The 17,977-nt window shown below is 43.8% G+C and overlaps 1 protein-coding gene across 1 annotated transcript in view; it reads left to right on the top strand.

The window, feature by feature from the left end:
- Nucleotides 1–17,977, top strand: part of CLSTN2 (calsyntenin 2) — a 755,598-nt gene that overhangs the window by 646,491 nt on the left and 91,130 nt on the right. Inside the window, exon 8 of the mRNA XM_018049827.1 lies at nt 2,124–2,245. Within this exon, the coding sequence (XP_017905316.1) occupies nt 2,124–2,245 (122 nt within the window). The remainder of the gene's footprint in view (nt 1–2,123; nt 2,246–17,977) is intronic.

Genomic DNA, 17,977 nt, shown 5'->3' with positions numbered 1-17,977 from the left:
CCAGTAACCCTGGTGTGGGTGGTGACTCCAGGGATCCAGCTAACAGAGGGTGGGGGAGGGAGGGACCACTGGAGGGTGGCCAGGAGATGCTGTAAACCTCCCATGAGGTCTGTCCTTTCATTCTTCTTTTAACTCTTCACCACAACCTCTCCTGATGCCAAATGAAGCTAAAGGGGCAAAATCTTTCTGTATCTTCCTGACAGTTATCTATAGAAACTACAGGAAATCAGTTAGGCAATAGTGTGGGAGACAAGAACTGGTTAGTAAAATTCCTATAAGCAGGCCTGGGTATTTCATCAATGTAAAGACCAAGTAGTCACCTGAACATTGGGCTTGACCAATACTGCCGTACTTGGCAACTGACCATTCTCCGTCTGTCCATCTTTCGGTTGCATCTGGAAGAATGGTAATGTTTCTGTGAAAACAGCATCTGACACTACTCTGTTATGTTGTCATGGTCACGAGGCAGTGTAGTAGTCCTTATAATAACCAACAGCCACTGAACATCTGTTCTGGGCAGATGGTTTATACACATTTCCTCATTGTATCAATTAAGATGCTTTCAGTTACGAGGAATGGGAAATACAGAGCAAACTGATATCGAATGATTAAAAATCAAAATTATTAAGGGCATGTGGGGTTCTTGTAACTAAAAGTGTCTAGAGCTAAGACAAACAGCTTCTGATAAAGTGTGATCAAGGTCCTGGCTCCTTTTCTCTATAATTTTTCAGATCTGCCACCTTATATGTATCAATTTTGTGTTAGCAAACATGGCTGCAGCAGCTCCAAGCCTCCCAGTATATACTGCAACTTCTTGAAAGAGATGGGAGTCTCTTCTTGCTAGCTGCTAAAAGAGGGAGACAGTTCTTTCCTAGACTACTTATAACAGCTCCAGAATCACTGGCCTGACTCGAGTCACTTTCCTGACAGAAGCCCTACGGCCAGGAGAATGGTCTGCAATGCTGGACGTGGACCTGGGTTCTGAACCAAACACTGTGGTGGGGGGTGTTTCATGAGCCCCTTTGGCTTAAACCAACTTGGAGCTCATGCCTTGAAGTGGGAATTGATGTTGATTCCTCCCACTTAGACCTCCATAAGCAGGGTGTGTACAGGATATGCAAAAATCAGTCGATCACAACATCCTCTTCTCGTGACACATTAGGATAATCCGGCATCCCTGTCATGATACAGCTAAGGAAATCGAGCCTCTAAGAGGTTGAATTACTTTTCCAGCATCATCCAGAGGCATGGCTTCACTCCGAGTCTATCTGAATCCAGGGCCTATGTCCTTCTTGCTGTATCTGCTCATTTGCCCAGTACGTACAGAACCTGTGCATCATACTTGACTTCTGCGTGTGCTACTTTGTAGTATAGTGTGAGTTCTGTGAGTATTGGTCAAAGAACAGCTCCTCCCTTCCCAATGGCTGTTATATTGTGATTACAGGATATCATGGCTGGGACCCAGTTGATTTTTTTTTTAATCAGAAAAGGAAGTTTTAGCAGGAAGAGAAAGTCCCATCTGTTGTCTGTGTATGGGGAAAGAGGTATTTAATCATTGCTTTGGAAATTCAGGGAACTGGGTCTAGTGCTGGAAAATCGACCTGCCGCCTCCTCTCAGCAGCCAGAAGCGAGGCAGCTCTCCTTAACTGCACACAAATGAAGGTGTGCTCTGTGGTTACTGTTGTCAAGCCTGATGAAATAAAGTAAGAGCCCAGAGCTCTGGGAGGATCCAGCTGTGTTAAAGGAACCTAGAGTGGCTGATGTGATTGTTAGAGAGTGTCCTCGGCACTCTCAGAAATCTATGTACAAAAGAAAAAAAAACAACAACTTATGAACATATGTAATTTTATCCAGGCACTAATGCAGTAAATGTTGGTATTTAAGGCCCAAATGGCTTCTTGGCAGAAGTTTTTTGTGGGCTTTCTGAAATCTACCTCTTCCATTTCAGAGAGCTCCAGACGTGTGTTCTAGAACTATTCATTAGATCAGTTGGAAAACAAAAAAACTAGAATGCCCATTTCTTTGTTTTTGGGGTTGTGCTGAGTGATGAACTTGAAAGACTCCCCTAGGGGTGATGGGCTTAGGCATTCTGGCGCCCCTCAAATCCTCTTTCTGCTTTTCAGAAATGAACCGGCATCACTATGCCCTGTATGTGCACAACTGCCGCCTCGTCTTCCTCTTGCGCAAGGATTTTGACCAGGCAGACACCTTCCGCCCAGCGGAGTTCCACTGGAAGCTGGACCAGGTATGGGTCTCACCTCGCACCTTCCCACCCCTCACCCCTTCCCACCCCTCACCCCTCTGCCGGGATGGTTGATGTGGTCCAGGGATGATGGCAATGGGTAGGTACTTCACGGTTCTGGTCACTTGCTGATCTGGAGGAAAACCAACTCTGGGAGACACACAGCATCTTGAAGTCAGGATGGAAACTTCCGCCTTAAAGACCAGTAGGAAGTGGGGAGGACCACCCTTCCTGGCTGGGACCTTCACCCATCAGTGGGCTTGCCAGTGTGTGTCTTGTCGACTTGCTCTGTGTGGAGCTCCTGGGAAGCTGATCCTCTTGATCCCCAGGCCCAGTTTCTGATCTTTGTTAGCACATCTTTTTGCCATAAATGCTCTGTGTCTCCTCTTTGATGCTCTCCTTTGGGTGACGGTGCAGCCTCGCCTTTGGTGACACAGGTTGAGAGCAGGGATCTGAGGACTTTGAAGTCATCAGTGACACAGTGCCCTGTGAGCAGTGCATGTTCTCTTCTGAAGCAGGAAAGTCTCTGACTCCTGACTTGTGATCATAAGGGCTGCTGTGTCAGACTTGTCAATGACAAATGAAGTGTCTGGTTGGAATGAGATGCTTTGAAGTGACTGTTTCTGAGGGCTGTGCAGTGATGAGATTGTGGAGGTGGCATTTCTCTGGGTGGTCGTGTTGCTGAAGAAGTATCAGTACAGCAAACCTAGAGTTGTCCTCTGCTTAGATCGGGCGGCGGGGTTGGGGGAGGGGGGTAGGTGGTGCGTAAATTTTTGTTCAGTGGTTTTACATTGTCAAGAGGGAGCGTGGCGGTCAGCAGAGAAGAGGGTCATAGCATGGATGCTGCTTAATAAGGCAGATGAAATGATGCTTATTCTAGGGCATCTCTTGTTTGCTCTCCTTCTGCCCAACCCATATTCTGAGAGCTTCTGGGGCCCTCGACCTTTTCTCCCTCCAGGTGGATGCCACCTGCCTCACCGTGCCTAGGGCTGAATGTTTCATAATCCTCTCCTTTCTCTTTCCTTATTACCTGTGTCTGCCACTCCCCACTCCCTTTTCTGCTGAAGCCCCAGGCACGCAGTGGGGCTGATCTCAGAGTGTGTCACTGGAAAGCATGCCAGAAGGAACTCGTTTCCACCGAGATGAGAAGGAATGCTACCTCTCTCCTCTATGTGGAAGTACTGACATATGCTCTTCAGGAGGGAGAGTCATTAATCTCAGGGAATGTCTCAATGGTGGGACATCAGGCAGCGTGACAAGGTCAAGGATGCAAGGCTGATGGGAAAGATATCTGAGGGAGCCCTGGGGCAACTGCCTAATCCATTCTCAATAAATCCCATCCTGCTGGACCGTAGGGTTTTGGAAATATGGCATTTGGATTAATATATGTTTTTCTGAATTAGGAATTCTGGGCCTTACAGAAATTATACTATCTTGACATTGTTTATCTGATTTCCCAGCAACCTCTTGGCTACCTTCTAAAATGCCATATGGTTTATATGGGATGTTTTTATACACACATAATATGAATTGAGGTGAGTTAGAATAAATTCCATATTGTGAGGGGCTTTAATAAAAACATTTCTATACTGGCTGAGATCATTATAGATGCCCTTCAGTATTCGCTAAGATGGGATTGAAAGGCACTATTATAGGCGAATGAAAGGCACAGGCTTTGGAATTTAAACTAGGTGAGGAAGGAATTCTGGCAAGAATACTGGAGCGCATAGCCATTCCCTTCTCCAAGGGATTTTCCCAACCGGCGGATTGAACCCAGGTCTCCTGCATTACAGGTGGATTCCTTATCATCTGAGTCATAAGGAAGCCTTATAGTGAATTTAGGAATTCTGAAATCTGTTCCCAAACTGATGACTTTAAGGAGGAGCTGAGAGCCACTGAGTATCTTCCAAACTTCTCCGGTCTCATTTACTGCCATCCACGTGTGCCTGCTCTGTGCCAGGTGCTCTATGTGCAGAGCTCATTCCCTCTCTCCTCAAGCCCTGCTGGGTGGATAACATGGAGCAGGAGACCGTGATCCAGCAACCTGGCCAAGGTCACACAGTAAACGTGGCTAGGACCTGCTTGTTCCGGACGCTCTAGTGCTCTTTGGTCAGCGTGCTAATTAAAATGCAAAATGTTTACGTTTTTAAATTTCAAATAATTTTTATTTGGAGATCGGAATTATGCAAAGTGCAAAATGTTTATCCTGATGAAACCCTATGAAACTGTCAAGTCTTCACTTTGTTCAAGCTCTGTCTTCCTTGTCTTAGTCAGCTTGGGTTGCCATAACCGAATACCGCAGCCTGGGTGGCCAGAACAACAGAGATTTATTCCTCACAGTTCTTGAAGCTGAAAAGTCCAAGCTCAAGGTGCTAGCCAGTTCCATTCCCCCCATGAGGACCCTCTTCCTGGCTATAGGCAGCACCCTTCTCACTGTGTCCTCACCTGATGGAGAGAGCTTAGGTACCTTTCCTTTTCCTTATCAGGCAGGAGCCCTATTAGACTAGGGTCCCACCCTTATGACCTCATTTAACCTTCATTACCCCTAATGAAAATTAGACCCTTTCTTCTGATACAGCCATGTTTGGGGTTAGAGCTTCACCGTATGAATTTACAAGGATGCAGTTCAGCTTATGGGGCTTCCCTGGTGGCTCAGTGGTAAAGAATCCACCTGCCAATGCAGGAACCGTGGTTTCAGTCTCTGGGTTGGGAAGATCCCCTGGAGAAGGAAATGGCAACCTACTCCTGTATTTTTGCATGGAAAATCCCATGGACAGAGGAGCCTGGAGGGTTACAGTCCATGGGATTGCAAAAGAGTCGGACACAACTTAGCGACTAAACAAAAACAACAGACAACAATTTAGCTACAGCATTCTTCTACTAAAGAAATTAACATAAAAAATGTGAAGCCTGCCTATTGATGATCAGAAGCCCCAGCTCACTTGAACAGTTGCCCGCACCCTGAGAGGAGCTACAATGGGTGGGAATAGGGAACCTCCACCATACTCATACTAGCAATCCAGTGGTATGTACAGACTAGCCCAGATTCCTCTGTCCACTGTTGAGCTCTCTAGCTTCTTTCTGTATACAAAAACATATCAGAAGTTTCTTGGATGTAAATCATTTGATGCCAAACGGTGTATATCTGATAAAGTCACCTCCCTCAGGATGCCATTCTGGGTCACCTGTTGTATAGCTTGCCTCTTCCCAATGCTCCCCAGACTCCATGCAGAATCCATCCCAATACTTACTCTACCTTAGTTACCCATTTATTTGTCCTGCCTTTCTTCCCACTTGGTGCTGAGATCCCGGAGGGCAGGTCTGTGCCTTCCTCTCGCCAAATTCTCAGTGCAGATTGTAGCCTTGAGCACACAGTTGGTGTCCAGTAAATGTTTGCATAAAAATGAATGGATGTTGAGATCAAAAGAAAGGAGAGACAAAATGAGGGAGGAAGAGAGGGAAGTAGAGAAGAAAAATCGAGATCTTTTAAAACCTCCTGGTGATTAATTGATCTTTTGATCCATTTTTATGGAACATTTTAAAATTCTAAAACTTTGCCCTTTTTCACTCTCTGGATCTCAAAGGTTCAGCTTTGATCTTGATAATTTTACTGTTTCAAAGATCTCACTGATTTTACCCCCAGTGTTCTATAACTGTTATAAAACTTTCTGGCCTTGAACATGTATACTATCATGTAAGAATCGAATCGCCAGTCTATGTCCGATGCAGGATACAGCATGCTTGGGGCTGGTGCACGGGGATGACCCAGAGAGATGTTATGGGGAGGGAGGTGGGAGGGGGGTTCATGTTTGGAAACGCATGTACACCCGTGGTGGATTCATGTCAATGTATGGCAAAACCAATACAGTATTGTAAAGTAAAATAAAGTAAAAAAAAAAACAAAAAAAAAAACACAAAAAAAAACTTTCTGGCCTTGAGTGGAAAACGCTCAAGCCAGTCTAATGTGCAGTGTGTATTCAAATTGCTGGCCCACCTTAGGGGTTCTAAAAGCATAATAAATGTCCTACTGCCTGATGAGACCTCATTTATTCTGAGCATAAACTTCATGCCAAACTCTTTGTTAGGTACCAAAGATCAACTAAAATAAAGCCTCTGCTCTCTGGAAGTATCCGTGACAATGGGGCAGACAAACACATAAACAGACAGTGTACAATCCTATGTGATATGTGAAGAAGGCAGGGAACCAGGTAGGGGGAGTCTGTGGGGACCAGTCTGAAGGATCCTGCCATGTCCCTGGGTATAAGGGCCTGGGAAAGCTTCTGGGAGGGGTGGGAGAGTTCAGAGGAGGTAGAGCCAGGTAGCCAAACCGGGAGGGAACGAGAAGGAGGGCCGTCTTCAGGGGACTGTAAGCTTTCTGTGTGTCAGGGCACAAGGACAGGGTGGAAGGGGAAGACGTTGACAGATATTGAACCTGGACTTGGGTCCATTCGTCCAGCTGACACAGGTTATGGTGAAAGAAAGTACAGCATTTATTCTAAGGCTCCAAGCAATGAGAATGGGCAGCTCATGCTCAAAAAACTATGAACTCCCCGTGGCTTTCAGGGGAGAGTTGTTTTAAAGGTGGTGTGAGGGAGCAGGCCTCGGGGTACGTGATCAACTCATGCAGAGTTCTAATTGATTGGCATCAGGGTGAAGTTTTAAGCATCACCAATCTTCTGGTTTCAACCTTTCTGGAGTCTCTGTGCTTTTAGTCAGCAATTTTCATCTGATGGGGGCCTGCAACCTGTACAACAACTTAGGAATGTGTGTCAGACCTTTATCTATATTTTTCAGGGACCTGGGAGTTTAGTGACACTGCTTAGTGGATGACTTATTGTCTAAATTGTTACCAGTTTGTTGGTTCAACAGCTAGTCTTTGTTTCTACACTTTCACATTTCCTAATCATTTACCCTTTGAAGCCGGTCTGATGTGTTGTGTGGGCGTCCCTGGTGGCTCAGTAGTAAAGAATTCACCTGCCAGTGCAGGAGATGGGTTCAGTCCCTGGGTCAGGAAGATCCCCTGGAGAATGCTCCAGTATTCTTGCCTGGCAAACCTCATGAACAGAGGAGCCTGGTGGGCTACAGTCCATGAGGTTGCAAAAGAGCTGGACAGGACTTAGCAACTAAACAAAAATAGCAATGTATTATGTGCACTCAAATTCCTAGCCCACCTTAGGAATTCTTTTAAGACTGAGAGGTGACCTGGGAGACTAGAAAAAAATAGTTTTACTTCAAAAGACATGGACATAGGGACTTGAGTACAGTTTCAACAGGTATTAGGACCCAGTTTGGAGGAGCAGGTGGGAATTAAACATCCATGCCCACAAGCAGCATCTGTCACGCACTTAGTCTCCTGGCTGCAGAGAAAGGAAGAGGGAGACCCTGATTCTATCATATCCCTTGCTACTGACCCCAGTGAATAACCTGGCCTGAGTTACATTTGCTAGCAATTTGTTACATTTATAGCATGTTATCGAGTTGGTAATTTATTCCCAAAGAATGGGCCACAATCAAAACATTTTGTTTTTCAAAAGAAGACTGATAATTTGGAGGATACAACTGTGAGGAATGCTAGTATGACATTCATAAAATATAACATTCATAAAATATCACATTCAAGCAAATGTGCTGAATAGATAAATCCATTACCAGGCAACCCCAAGAAGTGCCCCAACTACCCAGTGTACCTCTTGAAAATGAATCCACAATGAGGAGACTCATTTTAATGGGATTTTTTACTTATGATCTGCTAATGCAAATCCCTCAAGCCTGCACTTAGTCATGTGCAAACTCAGACAAGAGCAGAGGAGAAGGCCAGTTGCCAGTTCACATGGGAAATGTTTATTAATTTACAGCCCTCCCAGCTTTTGTGTTATTTGGATATGGTTGACTCAGCATCACAAATTCTAATGATCTTCCCTGTGGACTTACTGGTGCTTGGAGGGAGACAGCACACTCACTTATTGGAAGACACAGCTTGAGTGACAGCCTGAATGGACCAATAAGAGGACAGGCACCCCAGGCTCAGACAAGGAAAAAAAAAATGCATCTCTGAAAAATCGCAAGGAAGTGAAATCCATTCTGTTGGCCCTCACCTTCTCTGTGCCAGAAATTGCAACAAACACCAGGGGGAGAGAAGCAGGACACGAAGGATCCTGCCTTAGGAGCCCACAGCCCTGCCTAGGTTACACCCAATTTTAGAGACCTGAGGATTATTCTCCTGCAAGTGTCCCAAATTCTAATAGTCATGGACAGGAGAAGCAGTCAAAGTGAGTGCAGATGCCTGGCTGGGTGACTGTGGGTCCTCCTTCAGACTCACCTATCACACAGATCCAGGCCAGACAAGAATCCAAGCCTGATGCTGCGCTTCCAGTCGTTCACAAATGGAGAGTCAGATTGCCATAGAAAACCTTCCAAATTGAGTATTTTCTCATTAAAAATGTATCATCAAACCAGATGTTCCACGGTATACTTTATAATCTGGTCACTGATAAAAACAAACAAAAGATCAGTCACCAAAAAACCCACTGTCATTTGGACACAGGAAAACCACAGCATAACGTGACTGTTTGAGACATTTGATCTTCGCCAGTAAGGCCCGCTTGTCCTTTCTGAGCACCTCTTGTCCTAGTCCCATGCCCCACCCTCCGTGAAGAATGCTGGATTCCCAGTGCCAAGTGGGGAGGGGGCATGTTGTGTCCCCAGTGGCCCCTTTACTACACCCAGGATGAAGGGGCAGCTGTGAGTGGGGCAGGGTCCCCCAGGTAGTCTTCTTTCTTCCCACATAAAGGAGAGAAGAAGCACAGGCCCAAGTTCCTTGGGAAAAAAATGACAAGAGCCGGGATTTGAGTCAGATACATTTGTCAGACCATCGCCTTTGCCCATTAAGTCCAAAATCCAAAGCTCCTGGGAGAGGAGAAATCTTTTATTCTTGGTGAGGAAAGTGTGTTTGAATGATGTAGAATGAGTTTACTCACATCTGCTCTTTCAGCCACACTAGGAGTCAAATGAGTTAGTTCAATCATTATTATAGCCAAGTGCCAAGGAGTTAATTGGAAAATGGTCAATCCAGTCCAGACCAGTCGTCTTAATGAGCAAAATAATTGGGCATTGTCAGTGCTCTAATTCCACAGTTAAAGACTGATTCCTGGGTGCATTGGCCATGCTTCCTTTCATGCAGTGACATAGCCCACTCAACACCTGACTCAGCACACTGGCCTTTGGTGAGACCTGCTTCCCTCTAGGAACATGTGTCCTAATCAGATGGGGAGGAAGAATGTCCAGAACCTCTTTTGTCTCTCCTTTAGGCAGAATCCCAAATGACTTCCCTTAAGATGCCGACTTGCAGGGTTGTTCAGAATGGATAAGGAGATGGGGAGAGTCACAAACACAGTGACTCTTACTTCTTTATTTTTCTGTAATACATAAGGTCCCTTTATAAGCCCTCACTTTTTCTCAGTGTCCCTCTCCCTGCCTCTTCTCATCTCCAAGAACTTCTAGAAACATTTCAGGAGAGGGGGCATCTGTGACTTCATGGTGCTGGCAGAGAACAGTCCTCAGACGCCCTTGGTCCTCTTGGGTCAGGACTGTGCAGTGACTGTATCTCCTGCTGTCTGGAAAGTGACTGCTGACATGGTTATCCGAGTCATTCTGTTTTCTTTAGAGATGGTACTAGCATCCTGGAAATCCATCACCCATTGCCTGAGCCATGTTTTCTCCACCTTGAAGCTCCTTTCCTGGCAGCCTTTCATCCTGCCCATCTCTGCTACACTGGTTACCTCCATCCCACAACACCTCACCTGGGCTCCTCAGGGTCCCCAGCGAGCCACCTAAGGTGCATGTTGTGTCCCGAGTGGCCCCTTCACCACACCCAGGAAGAAGGAGCAGCTGTGAGTGGGGCAGGGTCCCTTAGACCCAGGTGGTCTTCTTTCCTCCCACATAAAGGAGAGAATACATCACAGGGCCAAGTTCCTCCAGAAAAAATGACAGAGCCGGGATTTGAGTCAAATACTCACATTTGTCAGACCAGCGCCTTTGCCCATTAAGTCCATTCTACTTGCTTAGAAATCCAAAGCTCCTGGGAGAAGAGAAATCTTTTATCCTTGACGAGCAAATGTGTCTACCTCTGGTAGACAGAATAATGGCTCCAAACGTGTCCACCTCCTAATCCCTGAAATCTGTAAATATTTTACCTTACATGGCAAATGGTCTTTATAGACGTGATTAAAGATCCTGAGCTAGGGAGATTATCTTGGGTTAGTCAAGTGGATCCAATGTAATCCAAGGATTCTTACAGGAGGGAGGCAGAAGTGTTAGAATCAGAAAAGACGTGACAGGAAGCAGAGGTCAGAGTGACGTGAGCCAAGGAATGCACCCACCTCTATGAGCTGGTGGTTAAAAAAGAAAGAAAGAAAGAAAGAAACAGATTGTCTCTTACAGTCTCCAGAAGGCACCTTGATTGAAGCCCAGAGAGACTCATTTCAGATTTTTTTTTTTACCTCCAAAGCTGTAATATAATAAATCTGTGTTGTTTTAACAGAAAGGCTGAGGTTATTTTTTTTTATAGCAGCAATAGGAAACACATATATTGTTCATGAGCCTTTGGGAAATCACCTCCCATCTTCCCACACTTTACTGAGGTGACCCTGGGCCCAGCTTTCCAGGCAGGCTCAGAGACTCCTCTGTACCCCCAGTGTGGGGCCTTTGTCCAGGGTCTCTATAGAACCCCTCCCCTTGCAGGCATGGCCCTAGGAGGGAGGGATGAAGAGCCACAGCCTTTAACATCCCCCATTCACCACCTGCTGTTCACCAAGCCTGCTTCCTCACAAGCCTCTGGACTAGGATCCCCAGGGGGCAGATTGAGCCTTTTTTCTGCCCTAAGCCATATTTTTCCTCTAGCCTAAGGTGCCGGTCACCTCACCAGCCATGATCAGTGGGAAAGGTACCTCTCTGCCTTTAGGGAAGAAGCATGAGTCCTTTATGCTTGGTTCTGAAAAATGCTAAGACAAACTTAGAAAATCCTCCTCCTCTTGACAGAGCCTCACTTGGAACCTTAAGAATGCCAGAGCTGATACATGAATGAGATCCTCTAGAGAATACCTGTCATTCCCCTGAAGGACAGAAACCTGTGTCACTGGAAGATCTCTACCGGAGTTCACACCTCACCCTGCTGTGCTCTCAGCTTGGTGCCGCAGGGCTTGCTCACAAGGGAGAGAAGCCTGCTGGCTCCAAGGGACCACAATCCAGGAGTAGCAGCCTTACTGCCCTGGGAGCACCCCTCACTCAGAGGGCATGGGAGCAGCCAGGCGTGAAGGTGGAGTGCATTTCTCGGTGGCCTCTTTCACTCTTCTCAGGAGTCCCAGTGATAGCCAACCCCCTAACCCACCAGCCACAGCCGTGACCTTGTCTGTGCCCCCGGAGTTGTTCTCTGTCCCTGACTTGCTCTCCAACTTCCTCTTTCTTCCTCCCTGGAATCAGCTCCCAAATGAACTCTCTGCACTGATTTGGCCAGCCAGCATGCACAGGTAAAGTTTTGATCTACAGTGGGCTGTTAGCAAACAGCCACTACTATTACTATTGGAAAGAAAGGGACTTCTGCAGAGTTTCAGGGGCAGAACCATGACTAAAAGGAAGAAATTACCAAGAGACCAAAATGAAGTGAGCCAAAGGAAGGAAAGGAAGGTTAGCAAGGTTCAGATGAAGGCTTTCAGGGCTGTAGTGGAATTGATTGCAAGCCTAACCTGCAGTACGATCTGATGACAGATAATTCCATCTGTCGTACTGGGCACATAGTCTCCACAAACCTGCTGAGGGTCCCCTTAGCCTTGCTCATCAGTACATCCTGAGTCATTGCTTAAAGAGGGGGTTTTGCAAGGCTTTCTGGGATTTCCATTATTCAAAGGATTTTCTTTAATTTTTCTTCTGAAGAGCCTGTGCTAAAGGAGAATCCAGACTCTTGGTGAATTAAGAGCTTCAGGAATGTAATTATGTTACCAAATGAAACTTGGGTCCATTTGTCTGCATGCAGTGAAGCCAATTTACTGACACTGGGTTGTGGTGAAAGAAAGTGCAGCATTAATTGCAGGGTGCTAAGCAAGGAGTCCAGGCAGCTTGTGCCCAAGAGACCTGGATTCCCCAATGGCTTTCAAAGAAACGTTTTTAAAACCAAGGTGATGGAAGGGGGTTATGAGGTGCTTGATCAGCTTTCGGACATTTTCTGATTAGTTGGTGGTGAGATAATTGGGAGTCAATATCATTGGGCCCCTAGTGTCAACTCGTCTGGGGTCCATGTGCTTATGGGTAACATACAGTTAACTTCTTCCACCTGGTGGAGGTTTCACTACCTGCAAAACATCTCAAAGGATATTTCTCACAATATTATCTATGGCTCTTGAGGAGGCTCTAAAGGCCCTTGGCTTTGTTTAATGGCTAAACTATTATTTTGTCTTGCTTGACTATTTTCCTTTCTTTCTGCATTTTCTCATGTCTCTGATTAATTTTATTCTTTGGAACTCAAGGAAAGCCTAGGAGGCAAAAGTTTTTCTTCAGATAAGAGGCAAACAAAGGACTTGGGAGAGGTGGGGAGAGGGAAGTTTGTTCCAGAAAGGTCTCATAGGGTCCTGCTCAGTTATAATTCTCTTTGCTGCGATCTCACCTGGCTTCTCCCATTCTTTTATTCCATCTTGAAGTAGAAGGCTATACCAAAAAATTTAAACAAATCAAAGATGCTAATTATCCTATACCTTCTCCCTCTGCTGGCAGGCATGGCTCCTCTCTGGCCTCTTTTCCCCAGATGAGCATCTGCTCAGTAATTCCTTTTGCTCCTGTGAAATCATTATTTGTGTCTTAGCCTGTACCTCTGCCCAGAGGCAACAAATGCATTTTCTGTTCAGTAGACATCCTGTAATACATATTTAAAATCAGTCTTATTTTACTGTTAAAAAGACAAAAACAATGTCAACGTAATTACAAATGCTTAGTAAATCAAATCACCGTTCCAATAATAAGATGCTCAGGCCTTGGGGTGGTCCCAGTGGAAGCAGCTTTGATTCAGTCACCACACTGACTGTGGCTTGCTCCTATCTTTCTAGACTGCTTTGGGGATTAGGTACCAGGGAGAGGGGAGAGAGACTTCTCCTTGCCATCAAACCCAAGCGTCTACATTTGTTGTATGAAAGATATTTTTCTCTGTGTGTCACTTCCACAGTATAGAAAGCAAGAAATTGGCATAACTGAAACCTAACATAAAATGGCACATTCTAATGCTAACACCCTCATTTAGGAGACATGAGGCAGAGGCACTGATAACCATGAAATTGCTGTATAGTGAGAAGGAGAATTGGATTGAACATTATTTCTATTCTTACTTTGCTCCAGACACTTTCTTTTTTATTCTAACAAAAATCTTGCAATTTAGGCAAAACACCCAGGTTAAGGATGAAGAATGGGAGACATAACAGGGTACTTTCCACATCTCTTATCTAATAAATGTGCCCAGTCACTTCAGTCTTGTCCAACTCTTTGCAACCCCATGGGCTGCAGCCCGCCAGTCTCCTCAGTCCATGGAGTTCTCCAGGCAAGAATACTGTAGTGGGTTGCCATGCCCTCCCCTAATAAATGGAAGAACCTTGAATATGACCTTAACACACATGTGCCAAGAGGGTAAAATGCACTATTATTGACTTGGGAGGATTTACAACCTTAGTGAATACATAGCATGAGAAGAATGAATCAGTATCTCTGCTGATACATAAGTGTTTAGAACAGGGCATGGATGTCCAGTGAGAAACAGATTCCAGGATCAGCTTATCAGGAATCATGTTTTAGCATCTTTTGCAGTAAAGATCAGCTTTCTCCTGAGGTACAGGGGTGAGAGGGCTGTTCATCCAATAAAACAAGAAAAGCCAGTGAAGCTGACTTCTTAGGGAAGATCACTCCTCCAGGGATGTCCTGCAATGCAATAACCCTGGAGGTCTTAGGCAGTGAGATTAATTTGCCCTACCTTCCCTGCTTCTTCCCATTCTCCTATGAGTCATCTGTTTCCATCCTTAATGTCTAAACATGCAAATATTGCTGCACTTTCTGCTCATTAGTTTAGCTAAAGGAAGTGCCCTTTAATTATGCTTTTAAATAATGAACCTCCTCCATCACCTTGACAATTAGTGCATATTTAGAAGGAAGCAAGGCCTCATTATGAAACAGCTATTGCACCCCTTGGTTACTAGGAAGAAGGTACTGTTCTTGAGACAATAGAAATAGGAACCAAAAGACAAATAAGCCTTGTGATTGCATTAACTTCTTGTAGCCCTTATGTGCAAGAATGGCAAATAGCCAATGTGTTGGGGAAAGAAGGAAAATTGGCATTTTTTGAGAGGCAGTTATGTGCCAACCCCTAAATACATTGATTTGCATACATTAAGTCTAATCTGCTCAGTTACTTTTGAAGCTATTTCTTAATTCAGTTTTTTAGATGCTGAAAATGAGGCTCTGAAAGATTAAGCAATTTGCCTAAGGTATTGGACCAAGTCCACTATTCTCCAAAAGAACACGGTTATTTTCCATTATGTGTTTATCTTGTTGAGAATTATTTACATAGCTTGGCATAATGGAGTATCTGCCAAGTTTTCACCATATTTCTCCATCCATTGATCTCAGCAGACACTCACAGGAATAATTTGTTTCCATAAAATTCCAAGGAGAAGACAGTTTGGACAATACTATGTTTACACCTATCTGCATAGCTTTTAAAAATAAGACAGTTTGTCATGGCAAAGCAAGTTATTGCCACTGTCTTACTGACCAATTACTTGTTCATCTTTTAAGACCATCTTTCAAGACTCAAGGATCACATCCTTTATAAGACTTTTCTGTAATTCTCTCTCCCATAAAGAATTCCTTAACTCCATGAGGGCTCCAGAATTTTATCACACCATTTTCCATGCTTCATTACATTCTTTGTTTGTTGGTAATTTCTTCCACTGTGCTGGGATATCATGTCTTATTCAACTTTTTAACTTTTAACACAGCATCTAACACAAATATGTGTCCAAAATATGCTTCTTAAATTTAAAAAGATGAGTCTTTATCTGAATGTCATAATTTGATTTTCTACACCATGATTCCCAAACATTGGTCCATAGACCTATAAGTACCAGTTGGGCTATATAAGTATTATCTGAGGAACATTGAAAAAAAGCTTCCGAAAGCAAAACAAAACAAAACAAATATGTCCTTTAACAGGTGAATGAATAAGTAGCCTATTGTATATCCATACATGAAATGCTGTTCAGCATAAAAAGGAACAACATATTGACTTACACAACATAGATTAATTTCAAAAACATTATGCTAAGTGATGAAAACTAGACAAAAAAGACTAGATAGTCCATGACTTCATTTACATGAAATGTCCACAAAACACAGTTTTGAGATGAAAAATATTATAGATCAATGGTTGCTTGGGACTCAGAGTCAGAGGAGGAGTAAACTATAAATGAGCACAGTCACTTTTAGGTGTCAGAAATGTTCTAAAACTGGCTTGTGATGGTTGTTACACAACTTAATAAATTTACTTAAAATTATGGAATTGTACAATTACAATGAATGAATTGAATGACGTAAAGATAGCTTTTATCAATGTAGCTCTTTAGTAAAATTATTAAAAGTAAGAATTTTAAAAAGTGAAGAAGAATGAAAAGAAGGAAGGAAGGAACTAAGAAATCAATTTCAATCATCAATTTCAGAATTCCTGAAAATTTAGGGAGTTAACACCAGAAAGGCTTTGGTGACTCAGATGGTAAGAATCCACCTGCTGTGCAGGAGACCCAGGTTCAATCCCTGGGTCTGGAAGATCCCCTGGAGAAGACCGTGGCTACCCACTCCAGTATTCTTGCTTGGAGAATCCCAACAGAGGAGCCTGGGGGGCTCCAGTCCATAGCGTCGCAAAGAGTCAGACATGATGGAGTGACTAAGCATACATACAGCACACTGCTACTGCTGCTAAGTCTCTTCAGTCGTGTCCAACTCTCTGCGACCCCGTAGACGGCAGCCCACCAGGCTCCCCCATCCCTGGGATTTTCCAGGCACAAATACTGGAGTGGGTTGCCATTTCCTTCTCCAATGCATGAAAGTGGAAAGTGAAAGTGAAGTCACTCAGTCATGTCTGACTCTTAGCGACCCCATGGACTGCAGCCTACCAGGTTCCCCTGTCCATGGGATTTTCCAGGCAAGAGTACTGGAGTGGGGTGCCTTTGCCATACATAACACCAGAAAAGAGGGATATATAGGAAGAGACCTCAAACTCTGAAAGCAAACTTACTTCAGGTCCTTGACTGACCCCTGGACTGTGGACATACAGAGGAGATTTTTGAAACCCATTGAAAAGAGATAGCACGAAAGATGAAAATAATGATCAGAGATTTTAGTTACCGTCTACTTCAAATGAGACAAATTTTAGAATTCCTCCAAGTTATAAGGGCTAAATAAACACTTGGAGTTTTCTAATAAAATGACAGGATAAACATATATTAGAAGTAAAGTTCATATGTCAGGATTATGGGACTTGTTCAAGATTAAGAGTAAACCTAAACACTAATACCCTTATATAGTATAAAATCAAAGTCTATAGGTACAAAGTGATCTTTAAATAATTTAATAAAAATCAACAGTCTCAGAGAAAGATAACAAGAATCCAGAGTTTCTACTATGTACAATTCTCAATCCCCAGTATGAGATACAAATTACTAGACATATGAGGAAACAGGAAAAAATGTGATCTAAGGTTCAGAGTTGGGAAAGACCCTGATCCTGGGAAAGACTGAATGAGGAAGAAGAAGGGGACGACAGAGGATGAGATGGTAGGATGGCATCACTGACTCGGTGGACATGAGTTTGAGCAGGCTTTGGGAGTGGTGATGGACAGGGAAGCCTGGCATGCCCCAGTCCATGAGGTCACAAAGAGTCGGACATGACTGGGTGACTGAACTGACTGACTGAAAGTTCAGAGTAAAATCATTCAGAAGAAACAGTTCCTGAGATGACACAGATATTGGAATTTTCAGAAAGCAAGTTTAAAGCAGCTATTTCAAAATGTTTTAAAGTTTTAAAGTAAGTATTGTCACGATGAATGAATAGATAGGAAATATCAGCAATGAAATGGGAACTATGCATACATGTAAATCTAAAGTGGAAAATACGATATCTAAAATGAAAGAAAGGATTTAGTGGCAGATTGGAGATAGAAGAGTCAGTAAGCTGGAAGAGAGATCAAAAGCAATAGTACAATATGAAGAGAGAAGGAGAGTGGAGATAGATTCTTTAAAATCTAAAGTCAGTGAGGGGGAAGGGCAAGAGAAGGAAAAAAGAGCAGAGAACAGAGAAAAGTCTCAAAAGGACCAAAGGACAAAAATAAGTGGAGCATCAAAGAATTAACTGAAAACATAATGGTTGAAAAGTTTTCCAAACTTGGTACAAAACATCATTTTAAAATTTAAATAAGGTAAGCATGCTCCAAACTGGATAAATACAAAGAAGACCACACCTAAACACATTATCCTCAACAAGTTGAAAACCCAAGATAAAGACAAAATTTTGAAAGCACTCAGAGAAAGAGAAAAAAAAAAAATTTTTTTTTTCATGTGGGAGAACAATAATTTGAATTACAGCTAACATTTCACTAGAAATGATGGAAACCAAAAGACGATGGGATGACAAAGTCTGCCCGATAGAAAGGCAGTA

Source organism: Capra hircus, chromosome 1 (genome assembly GCF_001704415.2).
Source record: "Capra hircus breed San Clemente chromosome 1, ASM170441v1, whole genome shotgun sequence".
In the NCBI taxonomy this organism is placed as follows: Eukaryota; Metazoa; Chordata; class Mammalia; order Artiodactyla; family Bovidae; genus Capra; species Capra hircus.
Note: the sequence above shows the minus strand (reverse complement) of the source record. Positions and strands in the feature narration are given on the sequence as shown.